Here is a 17,748-nt window from a genome sequence, read left to right as displayed (position 1 = left end):
TAGTTGGCTATCCTGTTATTTGAAGAATGATCCAAAATGTATCTAGATAACAGTGGACTAAAATACTGCTTTCATTATCTTTATTTAGAAATTAAGAGTCAGACATGGATAAAATACACCATTTCACCCACAGGAAGGAAAAAAGAGTGCTCTACTGCTAAAAAGAGAGGTACAAAGTAGTTTCATGCAGACTGTTTATATGATAAAGCAGTGAAAGATTTTCTGATGTTGGCAACAAATGCAGAAAAATTGTTAGTTTCTCTCAGTTTGAGTTGTAACTCTGCAATACAGTCCAGAGGAGGAGTACAGGAAGTCACTAAAATGACACAAATTTGCAAAAGATTAGACTATTAAAAAAAAAAAAAAACCAAGAAAAACCAATATCAGTGTTTTTCCACACCTACTAAATACTAATGTAGTTTGCTGTCTTTTTATGTTTAGCTTCCACCTGCATTATTTTTGAGTTCAACAAAGAGAAAGCCTCAAAAAACTTAATGGGTTTTTTGATTTACTGACCTCCAACTCAGAGCTGTGCTCCTACCTGAGTTGTTAGAGCAATTCCCAGGAATCCATAGCCTACTCAAAAACTGAAACACATTCCTAAACCATTTTGTTGCTCTGAAGCATCCTTATTCTGTATATCCTCCTTCTCCTGCTTTGCTTGATACAAAGTAAACAGCATCTCCACAAATGGAGGCCAGTTAAGATAAGCAATTGTATTTTCATGTAAGTTAACAAGATAAACATAATTAAAGAAACAGTATTACCATTGCAAGATTTTCATTCAGAAACTGGAAGATAAAATATTACAACTAAACTGCAGTTTACTCCACGCCTTTTTTGAAATACAGGCATCAGATTCACTCCTCTTATTTAAGTATTCAAAATTCACATACCTTCATAGTCCCCTTGTTCATTTATGTGAAGTGTACATATATATGGCTTGTCAGGATTTTTGTGGTCAATGTGTCTGAATATAAACTGTAATTGCTCATCTAAAATAAACACAAATGGAATTAATTAGCACCATTAACCTCTGCTGCAGAGTCACAATGATGACTAAAAATCACAATACACTGCAGAGTCACAATGATGACTAAAAATCACAATACAATGTTAGTTTCAATTAATATTCTTATAACACTGACAAATTAAGCAACCCTGGTCTCTTTGCAAGGCAAATGCATTTTAGTAATTTTGCTATTTAGGGGACAATTGTAGTAGCTGGACTAAGCCAACTGATTAGGTGTGTAAGCTATGTGCTCTTCACTGCACAACACAACATGAATCCCATTGTATCAGAACTACAGAAACCTACCGTGTATTCTACGCATCTCCAATCCAAGATGCTCTTTAAACAATGCTGTAATCTTGCTCAATTGTTCCACTTTCTCCTTGGCAGCTTTATTTTTAGAAGATTTTACTAGAATTTTAAAATCCATCGTAAGTATCAAAGGCAAAACAAGCACATAAAAAAACCGTTTACAACAGTAGAAAAGCCATAAAGAGCAAGTGATGAAAACAACCCTTTTCAATTAAGAAAATTTACTTATTATCCCTTTCTTACTTACTTTCCATTTTCTTCCTCAACTCTTCTTTAAGCCCTTGGATGATGTCAGTCAAGTTCTGCTGCTGCTCTTCTTCTTGATTCAGCTTTGATTTTATTTCTGCCAACTGCTCTTCCTTTTCTGCTATATATTTGCTCTGCTGGAGAATCTCTGAAAGGAGGTAAGAAAGTATGAACATATACAGTTGATTAAGTAGGTCTCTGCTATTTAGAACTTAAGTAGTTTGAAAATATTTATATGAATAAAACACAGTGGAATAAATGCTACCTTAGCTGCAGAGAGAAGTCAGCTTAACTATACCAGGACCATCAAAAGAAAGCTTAAGAGGAAAGCTACTACTAAGAGAATCTACAAAGTGTGGAGCTGTTCTGATACTTTAATCAGATTAAATTTGTTTGTGGTGCCAGCACTATACACATCTTCAAAGCATGAAGATGGTGGCTACCACAGATAATGAAGAAAGCCAAGAATGAAAACACTGACTGATATGACAGCTGCAATAATTTCTATCTGATATTCTGAAGTTTACAAAATTCAGACAAGTTAGCCCTAGGCTAATAACAGTGACATGGAAAAGGCATAAATAACATCACAATACTTAGCTTTACTAAGCCATTAAATTTACTTTTCCTACTCCAGTCAGAAAATTCTGATACTCTGTTGTTTTAAATACTTACACTCTGTGCAGAAAACTTTTATATTTTTGCATCATCAATGAGTTTTTCAACAAATTGCTTTTGACTTGAAACTTACATTGTAAATTTACATTGTAACCTACTGATTATGTTTGGGTTTAATTCTGTCTTCATTCTGATGTTATTATTTACCTTTTAAAATGTAAAGTTAAACATACTATTCAGCTGTATTAAGTTAATTTTATAAAGGTTGGACACAATAAATAACTGTACCATTTTTATACTCCCGAATTTTGTCTTTGGTCAGGTCCTCCTCTTTCAGCTTCTTGGACCATTTCTCTGTAAGGGAAAGTTACTTAAGTTATCTGAAGAAGTCTGATGACAACTTGCAAAAAACAGAGTTAATAGGAGCATAGAGCTTCTTTACCTGTAAGAGCCTCTACAGTCTCCTTGTACAAATCTCTCAGCGCTGTAGTCTGATTTCTCTGTTCAGTGCCATGACTGATTTTAAGCTGGATCCAAAACTCCTTCATATCTCTTTCAAGGAGCGTTACTTCATCTTCCTCCTGTGCATTGCCCATAGTGCTGTACCAAACCTGTAAGAGATCAGACGCAGCGTCAGGACAGGCAGCAGGGTAACTCCGGACAAGCGCTCAGGGCTGGTCTTACCGCCCCGCGCTGTCGTTCAAACCTCTTGCGCAAGTTGTTTTTGTTGTTACTATTGGCTCAGCGGGAGCCGCGTTTCCCTCGCAACTCTCCCAGCGCTCGGCTACCGCGGCCAGGGGAGGCCCCGCGGCCGCCGCCGGGGTCCCGCCGCCCCCTCTCCGCCCGCCGGAGCCGCCCCGCGCTGCTCCCGGGCCCGGGCCCGGGCCCGCACCCACCGCGTCCGAGCCGCGCCGCTTCCCGCCACCAACGGCCGCTCCCGCCCGCCCCGCAGCAAGCGCGCCGCTGATTGGCTGAGCGCGCCGCGGGCCCGCCGGACCGTTGCTGCGGTAATGAGCGCGAGGCGGGGCCGCCGTGAGGGGCGCGGCCGCCATGGAGGGGCGGGCCGGGCGGGGCCGGTGCCGTGAGTCCCGCCCGCCGTGAGTCCCGCCCGTTCCCGTCGGAGAGTGCTCGTTGGGGTGCTTTGTCCGGGTCTGCTGGTGTGGAGGGGCTGCCTGCCGCGGTGGTGGAAGGAGGCAGCCTGCTCCGTGCTGAACAAACAACTCGGCTCACTTACGCTCCTCTGAAGCCACAGCCTCTTTCCAATGTCTGGTTTACTCACGGAACGCACTTGTGGTGACCCATCTTTAATTTTGTGAGTTTCCCAATTGCCTTTTAATTCCCGCAGCCTGAATTCTCTCAAGAATGTGGATGAAGCTCGTTCTGTCGGGAGACTGACCTGCAGGGATAATTGCAGTCCTTTTTGATGTGAACAAAACCACCATACAGTAGCCCTGCCTGTACCAAACATTTGCCATAAACCTCTGCCAGAGTGAATTTGCTCTTTATGACAGTGTGACTGGTGATTCTCCAGTCGTTTATATTCCCTCATAGCTCTTGATAAACACTAGTTTGTCATCCAAGGTAGCAGCCTTCAGTTTATTATCAAAGCTACTTTTAAGAATTTTGTTACCGTAGCTAATGAATTACTCTTTTCTTTTTTTTTTTTTTTTTTTTTTTTTTTTTTTTTTTTTTTTTTTTTAATGCCAGTGCTATTTAGATAAACACAGATTCATGTATATTTAGTCTGGCTTTGAGGATTGCTATCTAAAAGTATTAATGTCTATCTTCCACCAGTGCAATGCATAACAAAGTCTGTGCTGGAACCACCAACTATTAGTTCCATTACTCTTCTATAGACTTCTATGAACATTTCTACCCCACTGTATTCCTGTATCATCTGACTTGGGCATGCTGTTCTCCAGATTTCACAGTTTCCTCAGCATCATTCCTAGAACTAATAGACCCCTGTTTCTTACCTGCTTTACACTTAAATGTACTGAGGCCATGCTGGTCCAATGATGATTACCTAGCCATGTATGAATTTGGGCACTATGGACCTATACCTTATGGATTTTTTTTGTTTAGGAACATTTCTTGCCTAGCCAAGTGCATGCTGTTAGTATATAAGTTTCAGTGTTGCCCCTGATGTCATTAGCCTTTGTTATTTGACCTCACAACTTTTTGAATAGTTTTCCCAGGCCCTGGAGTTGAGTAAATACAAGTTAAAGTAATCTAAACAAGTCTTATTTTCTAATCCGTAATCTTTTGGTGGGTTCTACAGCTGGTCTCTTCTGAATCCTTTTGTTAACACAGATAATGGATTCACTGCACAGTAGCTGGCACTAGCTCAAAAATGTTAGGTCGTCAGTGAAGTTTTTCTAGATTTCAGTAGTCCTGTTCCTTTCTTTTACACTTTCACCCACCAAAGACTAAATATAGCCTGTGACATTTCCTGGCAGAATCCATCCTTTAATTGATCTCTTTTCCAATTGATTTAGAGGTTTTGAGAGACATGCACTGTACTATAACCTATCCTCAACCTTTCCCACTACTGTCCACCATCAGTTTACCAAGTGTGTGTTTCAGGGAAGCACAGTCATGCCAACGAGTCCTAGTTTTCAGTTCAAACTGACTGGTTTTGCCCACTACAAACAGGAATGTGGCCTCATGGCCCAAACTAGTGCAGGTCAGAGGCTTCTTCAGTCTTCTACTGAATCTGATCAAAGAGGCTCCATAGATAGAAATGCTGGCAGCCAATGCACAATAACTCTGGCTGGGAATCTTATTGGAAAGAGAATTGAAAACATGGGTTAGAGATTGTTGCCCTAATGAGTTCAGTTCCATTTCTGCCTGCAGCTCATGGAACTTGAAGGAATTTTTATCCTCTTTATGTTTCTTCTAATTTCTGAAAGCTAGCTCTTCATACTTAAAATAAGTAAAATTCCTTAGATGTGACTTTTTCATAGGCATGCCAGAATTGTGTCCCATGGATTATTTGTATCATTTATACAGTTGCACTTATAAACAGAATGAAATATAGTTGCATTACTAATGTAAACAAGTATTAAGATCTGGCAGATATGGTTATTGTTACAGTGCACAGGTTAGTTTTGTTGCCTTTGTGTGCTTAGCTTTATAGTAAAGAGTAATGACTATACTAATTAGGAAAGATCAGATTAAGGTGGCAGAATGAAGAGAAGCAGACTGGGTCATGTTAACTATTGCTAAACTTCTATTGGTCAGTTCAATCCTAAAGAAGCCTGGGTCCAATGAGGAATGCTCAAGGGCATGAGGTAAGAAGGAAAGTTAAAAATGAGTGAGAGAGAGGGCACAAGCTTCTTGAAATATTCTTCTCTTCCTAATTAAAAAATTAAGGTGTATCTATCTTCTGTGTGTTCCACTTAGAAAACATTCACACCTGAGAAAACACCTGTCAGCTGTTGTATACAGTGTCTGCTGGTGAACTTAGTAAATTGCTTGTTAATCCATGTACTTGGTCCAGTGTCAATGGAAATACTGATGTGGAAATTAATGTTATTGTTCAATTAACAAAGCATAATGTTCCAGAAAGTTAGGCCCAGTACATAGGCCTCCATTAACAGTGTTTCAAAAAATATTTGCTTTGATGGCTTTTCCCTCCCTTGCAAACACTTAACAGCATCTGTTGACTGTTACGTAATATTTGCTCTAATATGGAGGTGCAAGGCAGCTGTAAACATTTTATCCTCCCTTCAGTGGATCATCAGCATGACTCTTGTTTTTACATTTTATGTACATGTATATATAAAGGTCTGTGATTTTGTGTGCCTTGGAAAACATAACAAATCAAGGAATTATCAATAAATTAAAAAGTATATGAACAGATAGCATTCTAAAGGTTTTTGCTTTGAACTAAGAAGTAATTTATATGAAGGCTAAACCTTGGCTCTCCAATATCAAAACAAGAGCAAGCTTCAATTTAGAAACTTATTTGCCTGCAATTTCTGGCCATTTTTATAGACCATTTGGTCTCCCTGAAATTCCCCATACTAAAATGCAGCAAATAGTTTTATTTAATGTATTATCTCAAGTGACTTTGAAGCACTCAGGAGATTACAGAAGTTTTTTGCAGTGCTTTGAATAGAGGAGTGAAGGAAGGTCTATTGAGGTAGTGTTTTTCCTTTGTCAAACAAATCATTAAATATAGTATTTCAAGATATTTTTCACCATCTTGGCTGGTTATTACAGCTTGAAAAGTCTTTAGTGTCTCAGACTGTTATTGGTTGTGTAATGTAACAGGCAGGACAAGATATTACTGCATGTCAGTTACTGATTTCCTCTTGGATGGAGCGGGATCATGAGTGATTCCAGACACAGTGAAAACTGCTTCTCCCACAGAAACATGCTAACCTGTTCCAAAACTTCCATGGTGTCTGTTTTGTAGATTGTGGGTTTGCTGAGGTTTTTTAAATGTCCTTTATAAACATGACTGCTCTGATATCTCTAAGGTGAGGATGTAGGAGCTTCTGAAACACTCAGAAAGAACGTAGGAGAAAATGAAATCCTTTTCTCTTGCTGTTAGTCTTTATTATGTCTAAGGTGCTTATCTTTTTATCTAAACATGAGAATCAGCAGCAAAATCCTGAAAATTATTATCAGGAGGTCTTCAGCATTTATACAAAAAGAGGTTACTTTATTGAAACATTGCCAAGACATATATTCAAACATTAAATTTACAAAGTTTCTGGAGAGCCAAAGTGTGCCTGAGGGGTTCTGTCTGAAGAAGAGCTCAGCCTGGGCAGATGCATCGCTGTCCTAGTGCATAGATAACATGGGAGGGTGGTTTGAATTTATAGAAAAAGCAAACATGCAAAAATTTATTACAATGCTTCTGCACATCCTGCGTCAGAGGCGATGTTTTGGATACCATTGACTAACAGTGATGCCGTTAAAGGGGGACAGTAAAATGATCTATTTCATTACTTGGTAGGAGGATGTGTATCCTGATGGAAGCTTATGTACTGCAAAATATATATTCCTAATAGAACAATAGTTGTTTAGACTTAGCTTCATTATAGTTGTTGCTCTTTTAACCAAGTACTAGAAGTAAGATGTCTGTTATTAAGCTGTAAACTGATCTGGTGTTTGCACTCATGTTTGAAGAAAACTGATCTTGCTAAACTAGAATGAGAAACAGAGGAAGACCTAAGATTTTTTACATTTTTGCATACTAAACCCAGACATGTGTAAAAGTGATTTTTTATTGTTATGGTAAGTCTTGCTTATCTTTAAAGGCAAAATACTTTTGCAGTAAAAAAATGTAGCAGAAGAATATTGTCTTTAGCAATAAGGTATAAAGAATGATTAGAAAGAGATTTCTAAACAAGTATGGTCTTGGGGAGAGAGGAAATTAATTCCATCCATTCATTTCTATGAGAGTTGCCTTGCTGCACACTGAAAAACAGTAAGGTATACAATTTAGCAGGAAAAAAACCTCCTTAAATATTTTCAGCTAAAAAACTAGGAAATATTTTTTGTTTAAATATCCTGAAATTTTAAATTTCAAGGGTTTCCTTGAAATCACATAACACTAGTTGAAGTAAATAATTCAGTTAGTATATAGAAAAATATTGTATTTATTCAGAAGCGGTGCATAGAAACTTTTAACTTTAAGGTTTTGTATATGGCTTAATGCAATTGGTAGCAATAAATATATAGGATTTAAATCTGCTAAAAAATTATTGAAACCAAACTATTAATAGCTGAAGTAAATGAGAGTAATTAAAGTAAATGTGAGATTGTGTCAAAAAGAGAAATATTCTATGTCCATTTAATTGTCATGCTGTATTTGTTGAATCTACTTAATGTTTCCATGTGACTTCCCTGACCACACAACATGAAGCCCTCTTAAGCCATTAAGCCCCTTTTAGTTCATATCTTTGTCTCCACAGCTTGTGCAATTTAGCTTGAAGTGCATGGAAAGAGTATTAGGGAAGTGTGCAGTACATATATAGAGCTGCTTTTGTATTCTGACTCACACTGCTGCAGATGCACAGATAATTATTTGATAGAAGATATGAATACATCAGAATATTAGAGCCTGATAAAGAGCTTGAAGTTTTCCTCTGATAATATCAGAAGTTGGTATCATCAGACTTTTAGTATCCATTTAATCTCTTGTAGAAAATGTTCTTTTCATGGAGCCACCTCAAATGAACATAATATTCTATGCTGCAGTTATTAGTACTAATATTGATAAATCTGATATGCTAATATATTGTGTGCTGTAATCTTTTAAACTCCTGCTGTGTGGTAGACTGTTTGCTCTTGGCTGTTTGCTCTGGAGAGCCACTGTGCTTCACTTGGGAATAGTTCAGGGAAATACTCCTGATGATCTGTTCCCCACCTTGCTCTGGTTTGCAAAGCAGGTCTCGTTTCTGTCAGGCTGGGTGGCTTCAGCTCCTTCTGGCAGAGGGGCATAGGACTGGCATCATGTAAGCAATGCCCAAGAAAGGCAGTACTGAGACATGGCTGAGGCTGAGCATCATCTGCATTGGGCCCTGGACTAACAGGTGTCTTGTAGGAAGGAAACAATTGTTTTTCAGTATTTTGAGAACATTGTTGCTTTAAAAATAAATCTAGAGCTCTACAGTGTGTTTGATATATGGATGCTCGTTGCATTTTCCCTGACTGAAAAAATGTGTTGTGCTAAGTATAAGGTGCAGCCAAGTTCTGTTTCAAAGTGAGATGTAGAGCTTCAGTGGCAGTTCTGCAAAGATCAGTAATTTGTGTATTATTTCTATCCTTCATACAGGCAACACTTAATGAAGTACATTACTAATGTCCATCCTGCAGAGAAATGAACTGTGAAAAAATTTAAGCAAACATGTTCCAACTGTTCATACAGAGGATTGCATGACTCACACGTGTTTCAATGAAACTTTCCCCACAATTTGTTGCTGCTCAGCATGTATTTCACTTAGCTTCCACAATTAACATTTGCAAACAAAAAAGCTTTCAGTGCTAACAGACTCATGCTTTCCTGGAGATTTGGAGCCACGTGTTTCAGGAGTGGCTGGGTGCATCACACCAATATGATATAAAGGCAAGGTCAGTCACCTTCTCTCACTTTTTTAATAGCTCCCCTCCATGATTCTCATTCTCTGTCACTAGAAACTTAATATTAAAGGAACTTTACTATATTTCAAGTACAGTTTAATTCATTAATATGGATCTCCTTCACAGCAATGGAGTGCTTATCATTCAGCATTTACAGAGGGACTACAGGGCTTACCAGGATTTCCTTAATTTTATGTCACATGTTGGTGATCCCCGGAATATATTTTCAATTTATTTTCCTCTTTGGTTTCAGCTCAACCAAGTGGTTGGTACTAAAATGATATGGGTGGCAGTCATTGGTGATTGGTTCAACCTCATATTTAAATGGTAAGAAGTTGGATTTGTTTCAAAATTTGGTATTTTTAATAATAGTTACTATATGTGCATCAAGTTTAGAAAACTTTATGTGAATAATGTACTAGTATGTTTTCCCTGGTAATTATAAAATAGGGATTCACAATGAAAATATCTAAGATATGTTTGAAATAGCATTATAATAAGATGAGAAGAACCTGTAGAACTATCATAGAATAGCTTTGGAAATATCTCTTCATATTCTTTGTAAGATTATTTATCATGCTTTGCTGAGATCTTCTTATGTAAAAATATTTTCATTTAATTTCTGCTTCATTTTATTTTATTTTTTGTCAGGATTTTATTTGGCCATCGCCCTTACTGGTGGGTGCAAGAAACAATGATTTATCCTAATCAGTCAAGCCCATGCCTTGAACAGTTTCCTATAACATGTGAAACTGGACCAGGTAAGGAATGCTGGAGATTACCTTGGTACATTTGATAGGGATAGCAGCTTCAAAGGGGAGAGAATGGGACTTAAGAAGGTCTTATATGATACACAAATCTCAGAGCTCATGTATAAAATAGCACAAAAATAACAAGTAGAGGAAAAGGAAGAAATGCAATAGGTAGGTATTTGCTGTATAACAAGAATATTTCCTTCATTGCCTTTAAAAGATGCAAGGGAGGGGGACTTGCTTCAAAAATAACTACTACTAGAATGAGCTGGCTTATTGGAAGGAAATTTTCATGAAACTTGTAAAATGCATTGTTTAATGTGTTCCAAGACAGAGCCCAGGGCTGTTGAGTTTGAGGGCTTGTTCACTGTTGTAATAAATATTCAAACTCCAAAAACGAAGTAGGTGGTTCAGTGTAAATAATAGTCTCAGCAATATATTACATAATGTATCGCTAATGGGAAAAAAACAGAACCAGACACTGGCAGTGAATGTGTGTGTGGGAGTATGTGTACAAATATATGGGGAAAAATACTTTTGAAATGTACCTTTTCAATATATTTTCATTTTTTATGTCTCATTATCTTTTCTATGGAAATCTAATGCAACACTGATGAAGCTAAACGAACTTGTGCAACCCTAATATGTGCAATAAGATGAACTTGCTTTGAACTAACTGAATTTATTTTAATTTGTTATGCAAGAAAATACTGTGGAAATTCTGTGCTTTGCATCTTGTTGATGCCATTGAAAGCGTTTAAGGAGTTTGCATAGCTGTATTTTGTTAACAATATCCTGCATTACATCCCATTGTAATTAGGAGCAAGAAGCTTAAGCCTTTGTAAGAGGCACCACTTAATAATGCCTGGTCGTCATGTGATCTGCAGTCTCTTTCAAGTTATTTCATTTGGGACCTAACACAAAGTATTAAAGTCCTTCAGATCTTATCAAAAGCCTTCAGAACTGAGCCCATTCAGTGCTGTGCAGATCCGAGCCCTGGCTCAGGTCACAGTCAGTGTGTTTCTTTTTGATTCATTGAACCAGAAGGCGTTTCTTCTTGTTACTGTCTTTCTGAAAGGTCATTCCTATTTCTGTCCAGTGGGTGCAACTGTCATATTGATTTCTTCTTTGCACTTATAATGACCACATTTTTTCCCACCCCCAGACTTACGCTGGGCCATTAAGACTGTCACTGACCTGTTTCTCATTAGCAAGAGGAGGTGCAGGCAGTGCAGCTGTTATGTGCACACAATCATTGTGTGAGCTTACATGGTACTTCACACACTTTTTAAATAGCAGTTTGTATTAAAAGATTAGAGAAGCAGACATGGACATGAGAAAAGTAGATCCAAATACTGCTAGGATAGCATGAACCCCAAACTCCATGCCTCAGCAAAAGGGAAAACTGAGGGAACTGTTAATATGACACATGGCAAACTGTTTAGGACCTGAATTTGGGTTTGTACTTCTGGAATTAACTGAACTAAAACCCTGCAGCCATTTTTTTCTCTGCTATTCTTTAAACTTTATAAACATAAACTTTAAGGTGGAATTATGCTGTTTTGAGTAAGTAATTTGCAGATGAGCTATGAAATATTTTTACTAGATGATAACAAAGAGCATTTCCACTGCTGACATACAACATTACTGTTTCCTAATCAGTGACATTTGTTCCATTTTGAGGTTCAGGAGTGCACATCTCTTAGGAAATTATCAAAAGAGCTGGTAGAATAACTTTAAAGGTACTGCCAAATAACTTTAAAGGTACTGCCAAGCAGAATAGCAATAATGAATGCAGGGAGTCAGAAATCATTCTGCTTGTCCTGCCTAGACATTACTGCTTTGCTCCTTCCCTGAAATATTCTTTTACTCTACACACTACTAGATAGTGCTGGTTCATAACACATTCTCAAGCCAAAATTATTTCTTTTGATGGTGAAATAACTCTGTCTCTTCTCTTTCATCTCCACAGAAAGCCAAGATGTAAAGGTCCAAGATTTACAGATTCCAATGATCTAATTTTCTCTTTCCCTATTTTGATTTGTTGAACGTAAATCTGGTGAACACGAGAAAGGAAGTGACAGAGTAATTTTAGAAATCACTTCCCTTGCATCGTGCTAGCATACCTTGTTGTTTGGTGATTTTTGCAGTTGTAGGAACTTCTCTATGGCTTCATATTGCTTCCAGTAAAATTAAAATTTTACTTTTTAAATTTTAAAAATTACACCTATATTATTGTAACCTGGACTAAAAAGAAATCACTGTTGTTGTCTTTATGAGACAGTGTTCCCTGTTATAGAGTACTGTAGGTAGACTACTGTGTGCTCTACCTGTGGGTACAGCAATTAGTGCATCATTTCATGTGCAATTTTCATTGACAATCTGCTTTTAATCTGGTTGATATTGTACAGAATAAAATGTATAAAATTAAGCAATGTAAAGCATAAAGACATTTTTTCTGTGCTTCATATACATTTCTAAAATTATTACAAAACTACTCAAAATGTTAATTACCTGGATTGTAATATTGCTAATGAGACACAGCTCTCAATCGTTAACATAATGATAATTGCAGAAGCAGATAAAAGTCAGCTTGGAAGGATTATCTGAAGTTATACTGGTACTTTGGTTTAGAATGTTAGAAAGAGCTAAATTTCTATTGCTCCAGTTAATTAGGGGGAGGCTCATTCAAAATTTTTCTCATGCGATTCTCATACATAACTTCTACATTCCATGCTACATCTCTTAGAAAGTCCTGGATGCTTTTTTAAATTTTTCAGTCCAAGTAATGGGAACATGCTATGTTTTCCTATCAAGTTTCTAACTCATACCAATATAAAATGATGAAGCTGTCACCTTTCTTATTTCAGACAAGTATTAAGGATTCCCTATAGATGAACCTTCTGAAAAATTCATATGGCAAAAATTAACTTTTGAGAAGCAGTTCACATTCTTTCAGCCTTTATTAGCCCTTTCCCTTCTAAATTATTAGGTGCTTGAGTAACTGTAACCAGTGGACATTTTATGTATGACAGATGTCACAGTCTTCATTCTTGAGTTGAATATTTCCTTTTTGTTTTTACTAGGAAGCCCATCTGGACATGCCATGGGATCATCCTGTGTCTGGTATGTAATGGTCACAGCAGCACTTAGCTACACAGTTAGATGGAAACATAAATCAGCTGTTACCCTTCACAGGTCAGTGTCTTTCCATGATTCCAACTCATTATATTCAGATATTTCTTTATATATAATGCTAGGTTTTTAATGGATTTAAATTAAACTAACATTCACAGTTTGGTCTATTTTGTAAAAGAGCCAACAAACCTTTATTATGATCTACTTCAGCTGAAGAAAAAGTATATTAAGAGGATTTATCTGTTTGTACCAGCTGGTATTTATCAACTTACAGACATTGCATACAATAGCTTTGAATCAGTCTTAAATCTTCAGTGCTGGAAATTTTTAATTCTATAATTGTCACTATGTATTGGATTTTTTTGGTTAGTACATAAATTTACTGCTTTGATGGTCGTTCTTCACCCATTTTAAAGCAAGTGCACATAATGTTGATGAAATTCACTGCAATGTGTTGCTCAGCTCTGTGGGAAATTCCTGCAGTTGCTTTGGTGGCTGCTCTTTTTAAGGCTAACAAGGTTACTTTCACACTGTGTGAACTTAGTAATGAAAGAATTGAGCTTTTGCATATAGTTATGATTTCATGATGAGAGATGTTTAAGATATTAGTCCTAATTTAATCTGCCATTGACTTTCATCAGTTATACCACAGAGATGTCTTGGACCTGAAACTTCTGAGATCTGTTCCTGTAACCATTCTTGATAATGTTTTAATACTGACTTCAACTCTTTAATCATTTGATTCTAAACTGTTCTACTTAGTAAACCTCTGCTGGTAAAAGTATGAGCCTTACATGATGGGGCTTGGGGTAAATAAGTGGATGAAATTCCTTGTCTTAATTTTTAAGCATCATCCTTTTCCCTTTTAGGCTAACATGGTCATTCCTCTGGAGTATTTTTTGGATTATCCAGATCAGTGTGTGCATCTCAAGAGTATTCATAGCAACACATTTCCCTCATCAAGTTGTTCTTGGAGTATTTGCTGGTAATGCTGCTATTTTGTCTTTTCTTTTTAACTTACATGCAAAATTTCTTTTAAAATGAGAGAAGACAAGAGATTTTTAGCAGCTGGACTCATCTTGCAGCCTCAGTGGTGCTCTCCACTCTCTAGAAAACTGGGGATTTGGTAATAGTTTGAAGGTAAAATTTGTGAGGTAGAATGTTACCTGCTGCCTATGTATTTCACAGTGTAGGGAGTGAACCCTTGTCAACCTGCCAGTTGATGCTGTCTGTATTGTGCCCACACTGCTTTAGACTAGCTCTGACTGCTTTGTACTGGCTGCACCTGATCTTTAACTGTGCTGCTGCCTGTGTGGAAGAGATCAGAGAGGAAGTTGCTCCTACATGGCTGTGATCTTTTCTCTCAGGAGAGTGTTATTTGGGTCACTTCAAATGGTGTCCAGGTGCAAAGTAGCATGTGTTCATTGTGGACAAATGCAGAGACCTGGGGCAGAATAAAAAGGTAAATAGCAGGACAAACTCCCCTGAGTGATTTAAGATGCTAAAGCATATTTTTCATTATAAGCATATTATAAATTGTTATTCAGAGTCCAAACTATGAGCAGTATCTCTGGTAGCTATCTGATTTTAAGGAGGGTGACCAGCACATTAAGAAGGTTCTCTTTCATGAATGCAGTGCATCCTGGGCAGCCCTGGCTAACAGCTTTCCCTCTTCACAACCAGGATAAAATAAGTACAAGAGAAGATAAGTTCTGTGTGTGTTCTGTGTCTTTTGCTTCAATACTCAAAGCCTGTGTGGGAACTGGAGTTGCATTGCTGAAGCCAGTCTTTGAGTGAGGGACTCTTTTGGAAAAGGAATGTTCCAGGTTACACCTAATATTTGATAGGTTATCATCTGGGACATGCAATCAGGCCTTAAGGTATACTTCATCTCAAAACCATGTAGTGCTTGGCATTTAGGTGTTTTGGTTTTTTTTCCAAAGTGGAAGTTTTGAGTGGAAGGAAAGGCTTTGTAATGTACTGCAAAAGTGGTAAATTGTGTGTGTATATGTGTATATATAAATATATATAATAGAGATGTAGACACACACGTAGGTATTTGTTACATAGATATATTCTTATGTCCTCAAAAATCAAATTCCACTGGGACACTGTAGAAAATTATTCTTCAAAGTACAAATGTGTAACACTGAGTTTCTAATCCACAGGCATTCTTGTGGCAGAAGCATTTGAGCACACCCCTGCTATTCAAACAGCAAGCTTGAGAATGTACATCAAGACAAACTTGTTTCTTTTCATCTTTGCTCTTGGCTTTTATCTATCCCTCAAGCTTCTTGATATTGACTTGCTATGGTCTGTTCCAAAGGCCAAGAAGTGGTGTGCCAACCCAGACTGGATAAACATTGACACTACTCCATTTGCTGGACTGGTGAGGAACTTAGGTGCACTCTTTGGTTTAGGTCTTGGAATTAATTCTGAAATGTTCATCACAAGCTGCAAAGGTAAAAATAGCTGCAGGATAAGTTTTCGCATACTGTGTGTAGCTGCTTCTTTAGCTACACTGCAGCTGTATAATTTTGTTAAGATACCTACTCATACTGAGTATTTGTTCTACATTCTCTCTTTTTGTAAGAGTGCAGCTATGCCTCTGACTGTGGTTGCCTTGGTTCCGTACTGTGTCCACTCGCTAATGAGGACAACTGCAAAGAAACTTAATTAGGTAAAGTTTCAGAATGGTTAGCAATGTGGGGATGGATGTGAACTGTTCAAGATCCCTCCGCAAAGGCAGTTTTGCTAATTCATTTAAGCCGAGGGGATGCCACTGCATCTTTGATGTACTCCTGGTAAGTAACCAGTACATCCAAAATCAGTACACTCAAAAATGACTTTGGCAGCTCAGAAATATTAGTTGCTGATTTTATTCCTAGAAATATTGCAAGCGCACTGCAGTATGGTTAGAAATGGCCCAATACTCTGGGTTATAACAAAGTTTTAAAGTATAATTAACCATCTTTATTTAGCTATATGGTGGTCTTTTAGTTCTGCCCATCTCTAGCTAGATAAAGCTTCAAGCATCAGTTGTACATAGTGATACTCAGTATTTTGTTTTTTATATATAGATATTGTGTGTTAAACCTCTACATAATGGTGTGACAGTATCACATCCCTACGACTATGGGGGTGTACCCAGGCACTGTGAAAAAGGCCAGCATAGTTATAAACACGGCTTTAGATTTAATTTATTGAGCTTCCTGAGCAAACCAGCTTCTGATTAAGTCAGATGAGAAAAAAAGTTTATTTCCATTGGACTCTGTAGAATATATTTTTGCATTACTGTGTGGGTTTTGTCATTTTTACTTTTTAAAAGTGGTCACATGAATCATGAATGATACAGATCACACCTTTGATAGGGAAATGCATAAATATGGTGTAAAAAATCTTTGGATTCCGTACATCTACACAGAGCAACAAATGAAAAATGTTATCAATAATTAAATTATATCAGTATATGACCTCAAGAATATTGTTCATGCCTCTGTATTGCAAAGGTAATTCTCTGCTAATTCTCTCAGATCAGCAGTCACAAGCCTGAATCACTGTTAGTAGTTGTGTAAATCATGAAAATTTGGTTGCAGACCATCACTTCAAGTTTATATTCTTGTCAGCTTTGTTTAACTAAGCACACAAGTAATTGATATGTTAAATGTATGTTTCCTGTATAAAATGGATGTTCTAAATAGGCAAAGGGGAATACTTTCAATTTTATTCATTATTTGGACATCTATTGTATATTCCCTTTCAGTGCACAATCTTTAAGCAATATTTTGGTGATACCATCCCAAATACCCAATATAAAAGCTATATATAGAGCCTCAGTATGCAAGACTATAATACCAGTAATGAGGGCTGCATATGTGTGATCTGAAAGCAATAAGGCTTAGAAGATGTAAACATGATATTGCTTCTAGACTTCCAATTAGGTAGGAGACAATTGAAAGAATCTTACTTACTTGGGTAAACAAGATGAATAGTTGGATGTTGGCCTTTGGGAATGAACAAGATACAACTTACAGAAGCAAATCTGAAACAGGCATCCTTAATTAAGAGCCTAGTAAGACAACCATGACTTAAGAAAATTAATCATCTGCTTTTAACAGTCTGAGGAGTATTCTGCTTTGTACATCTCCTGATATTTTCTCTAATGGTTCTTTGAACTCTTTTGCCCACAGCAACTGACCTAAAACCACTCTTTTCTATAATTGTGACTCCTTAAGCAAAATTATTAAGTTAATGGGACTAGACACAAACAATGAAGAGCAAAGACAGCTATGACAAAGATTTCAGCTGTGATTAAGTTGCTGTGTGCTTTGTTATTCCCTATCAGTGAGACGATCTACAGAGGCTTCACAGAACAGTAGCAGGTTCGTCGAGTTATTGTTCTGTTCCTGGCTCCTCCTAGCCAGCAGTGGGGGGGGTCCTCATGCAGAGCTGTCCAAAGTTCTCACAGCAGCATGTGGATTTAGTGGCAGTTTTAAGCTGGGAGTTATGGATAGAGATCACATTTCTAGGTTTCTAATCATGTGAGAGTCTTTGTTTCCCACCACTGCTAAA

The 17,748-nt window shown here is 37.4% G+C and overlaps 2 protein-coding genes across 8 annotated transcripts; one reads left to right on the top strand and one right to left on the bottom strand.

The window, feature by feature from the left end:
* Positions 1–63: 63 nt before the first annotated feature.
* SPC25 (SPC25 component of NDC80 kinetochore complex) lies at positions 64–3,200 on the bottom strand. Of its 3 annotated transcripts, none has more exons than XM_079311382.1 (7): positions 3,085–3,200; positions 2,631–2,799; positions 2,477–2,542; positions 1,572–1,718; positions 1,319–1,423; positions 897–995; positions 64–316 (listed from the first exon to the last, which is right to left on the bottom strand). In XM_079311382.1, the coding sequence occupies exons 2-7, from the start codon at positions 2,782–2,784 to the stop codon at positions 183–185; spliced, it is 705 nt and encodes a 234-aa protein (XP_079167508.1). In that variant the 5' UTR covers positions 2,785–2,799; positions 3,085–3,200; the 3' UTR covers positions 64–182. The 3 variants fall into 3 exon arrangements, with proteins under 3 accessions (XP_079167508.1, XP_079167507.1, XP_079167509.1); XM_079311381.1 differs by lacking the exon at positions 3,085–3,200 and adding an exon at positions 2,873–3,038; XM_079311383.1 differs by lacking the exons at positions 2,477–2,542; positions 3,085–3,200 and adding an exon at positions 2,873–3,025.
* Positions 3,201–3,299: 99 nt separating this feature from the next.
* G6PC2 (glucose-6-phosphatase catalytic subunit 2) lies at positions 3,300–16,876 on the top strand (the record flags this gene model as incomplete). Of its 5 annotated transcripts, XM_079311212.1 has the most annotated exons (7): positions 3,300–3,500; positions 9,540–9,613; positions 9,938–10,047; positions 13,125–13,236; positions 14,046–14,161; positions 15,345–15,565; positions 15,770–16,876. In XM_079311212.1, the coding sequence occupies 6 exons, from the start codon at positions 9,564–9,566 to the stop codon at positions 15,854–15,856; spliced, it is 696 nt and encodes a 231-aa protein (XP_079167338.1). In that variant the 3' UTR covers positions 15,857–16,876. The 5 variants fall into 5 exon arrangements, with proteins under 5 accessions (XP_079167338.1, XP_079167336.1, XP_079167337.1 ...); XM_079311210.1 differs by having other exon boundaries at positions 3,321–3,500; positions 15,345–16,876; XM_079311211.1 differs by having other exon boundaries at positions 3,321–3,613; positions 15,345–16,876.
* Positions 16,877–17,748: the final 872 nt, after the last annotated feature.

Source organism: Erithacus rubecula (assembly GCF_903797595.1).
Source record: "Erithacus rubecula genome assembly, chromosome: 8".
NCBI lineage: Eukaryota > Metazoa > Chordata > Aves > Passeriformes > Muscicapidae > Erithacus > Erithacus rubecula.
The sequence above is the reverse complement of the archived record's forward strand: the minus strand, read 5'-3'. Positions and strand labels throughout refer to the sequence as shown.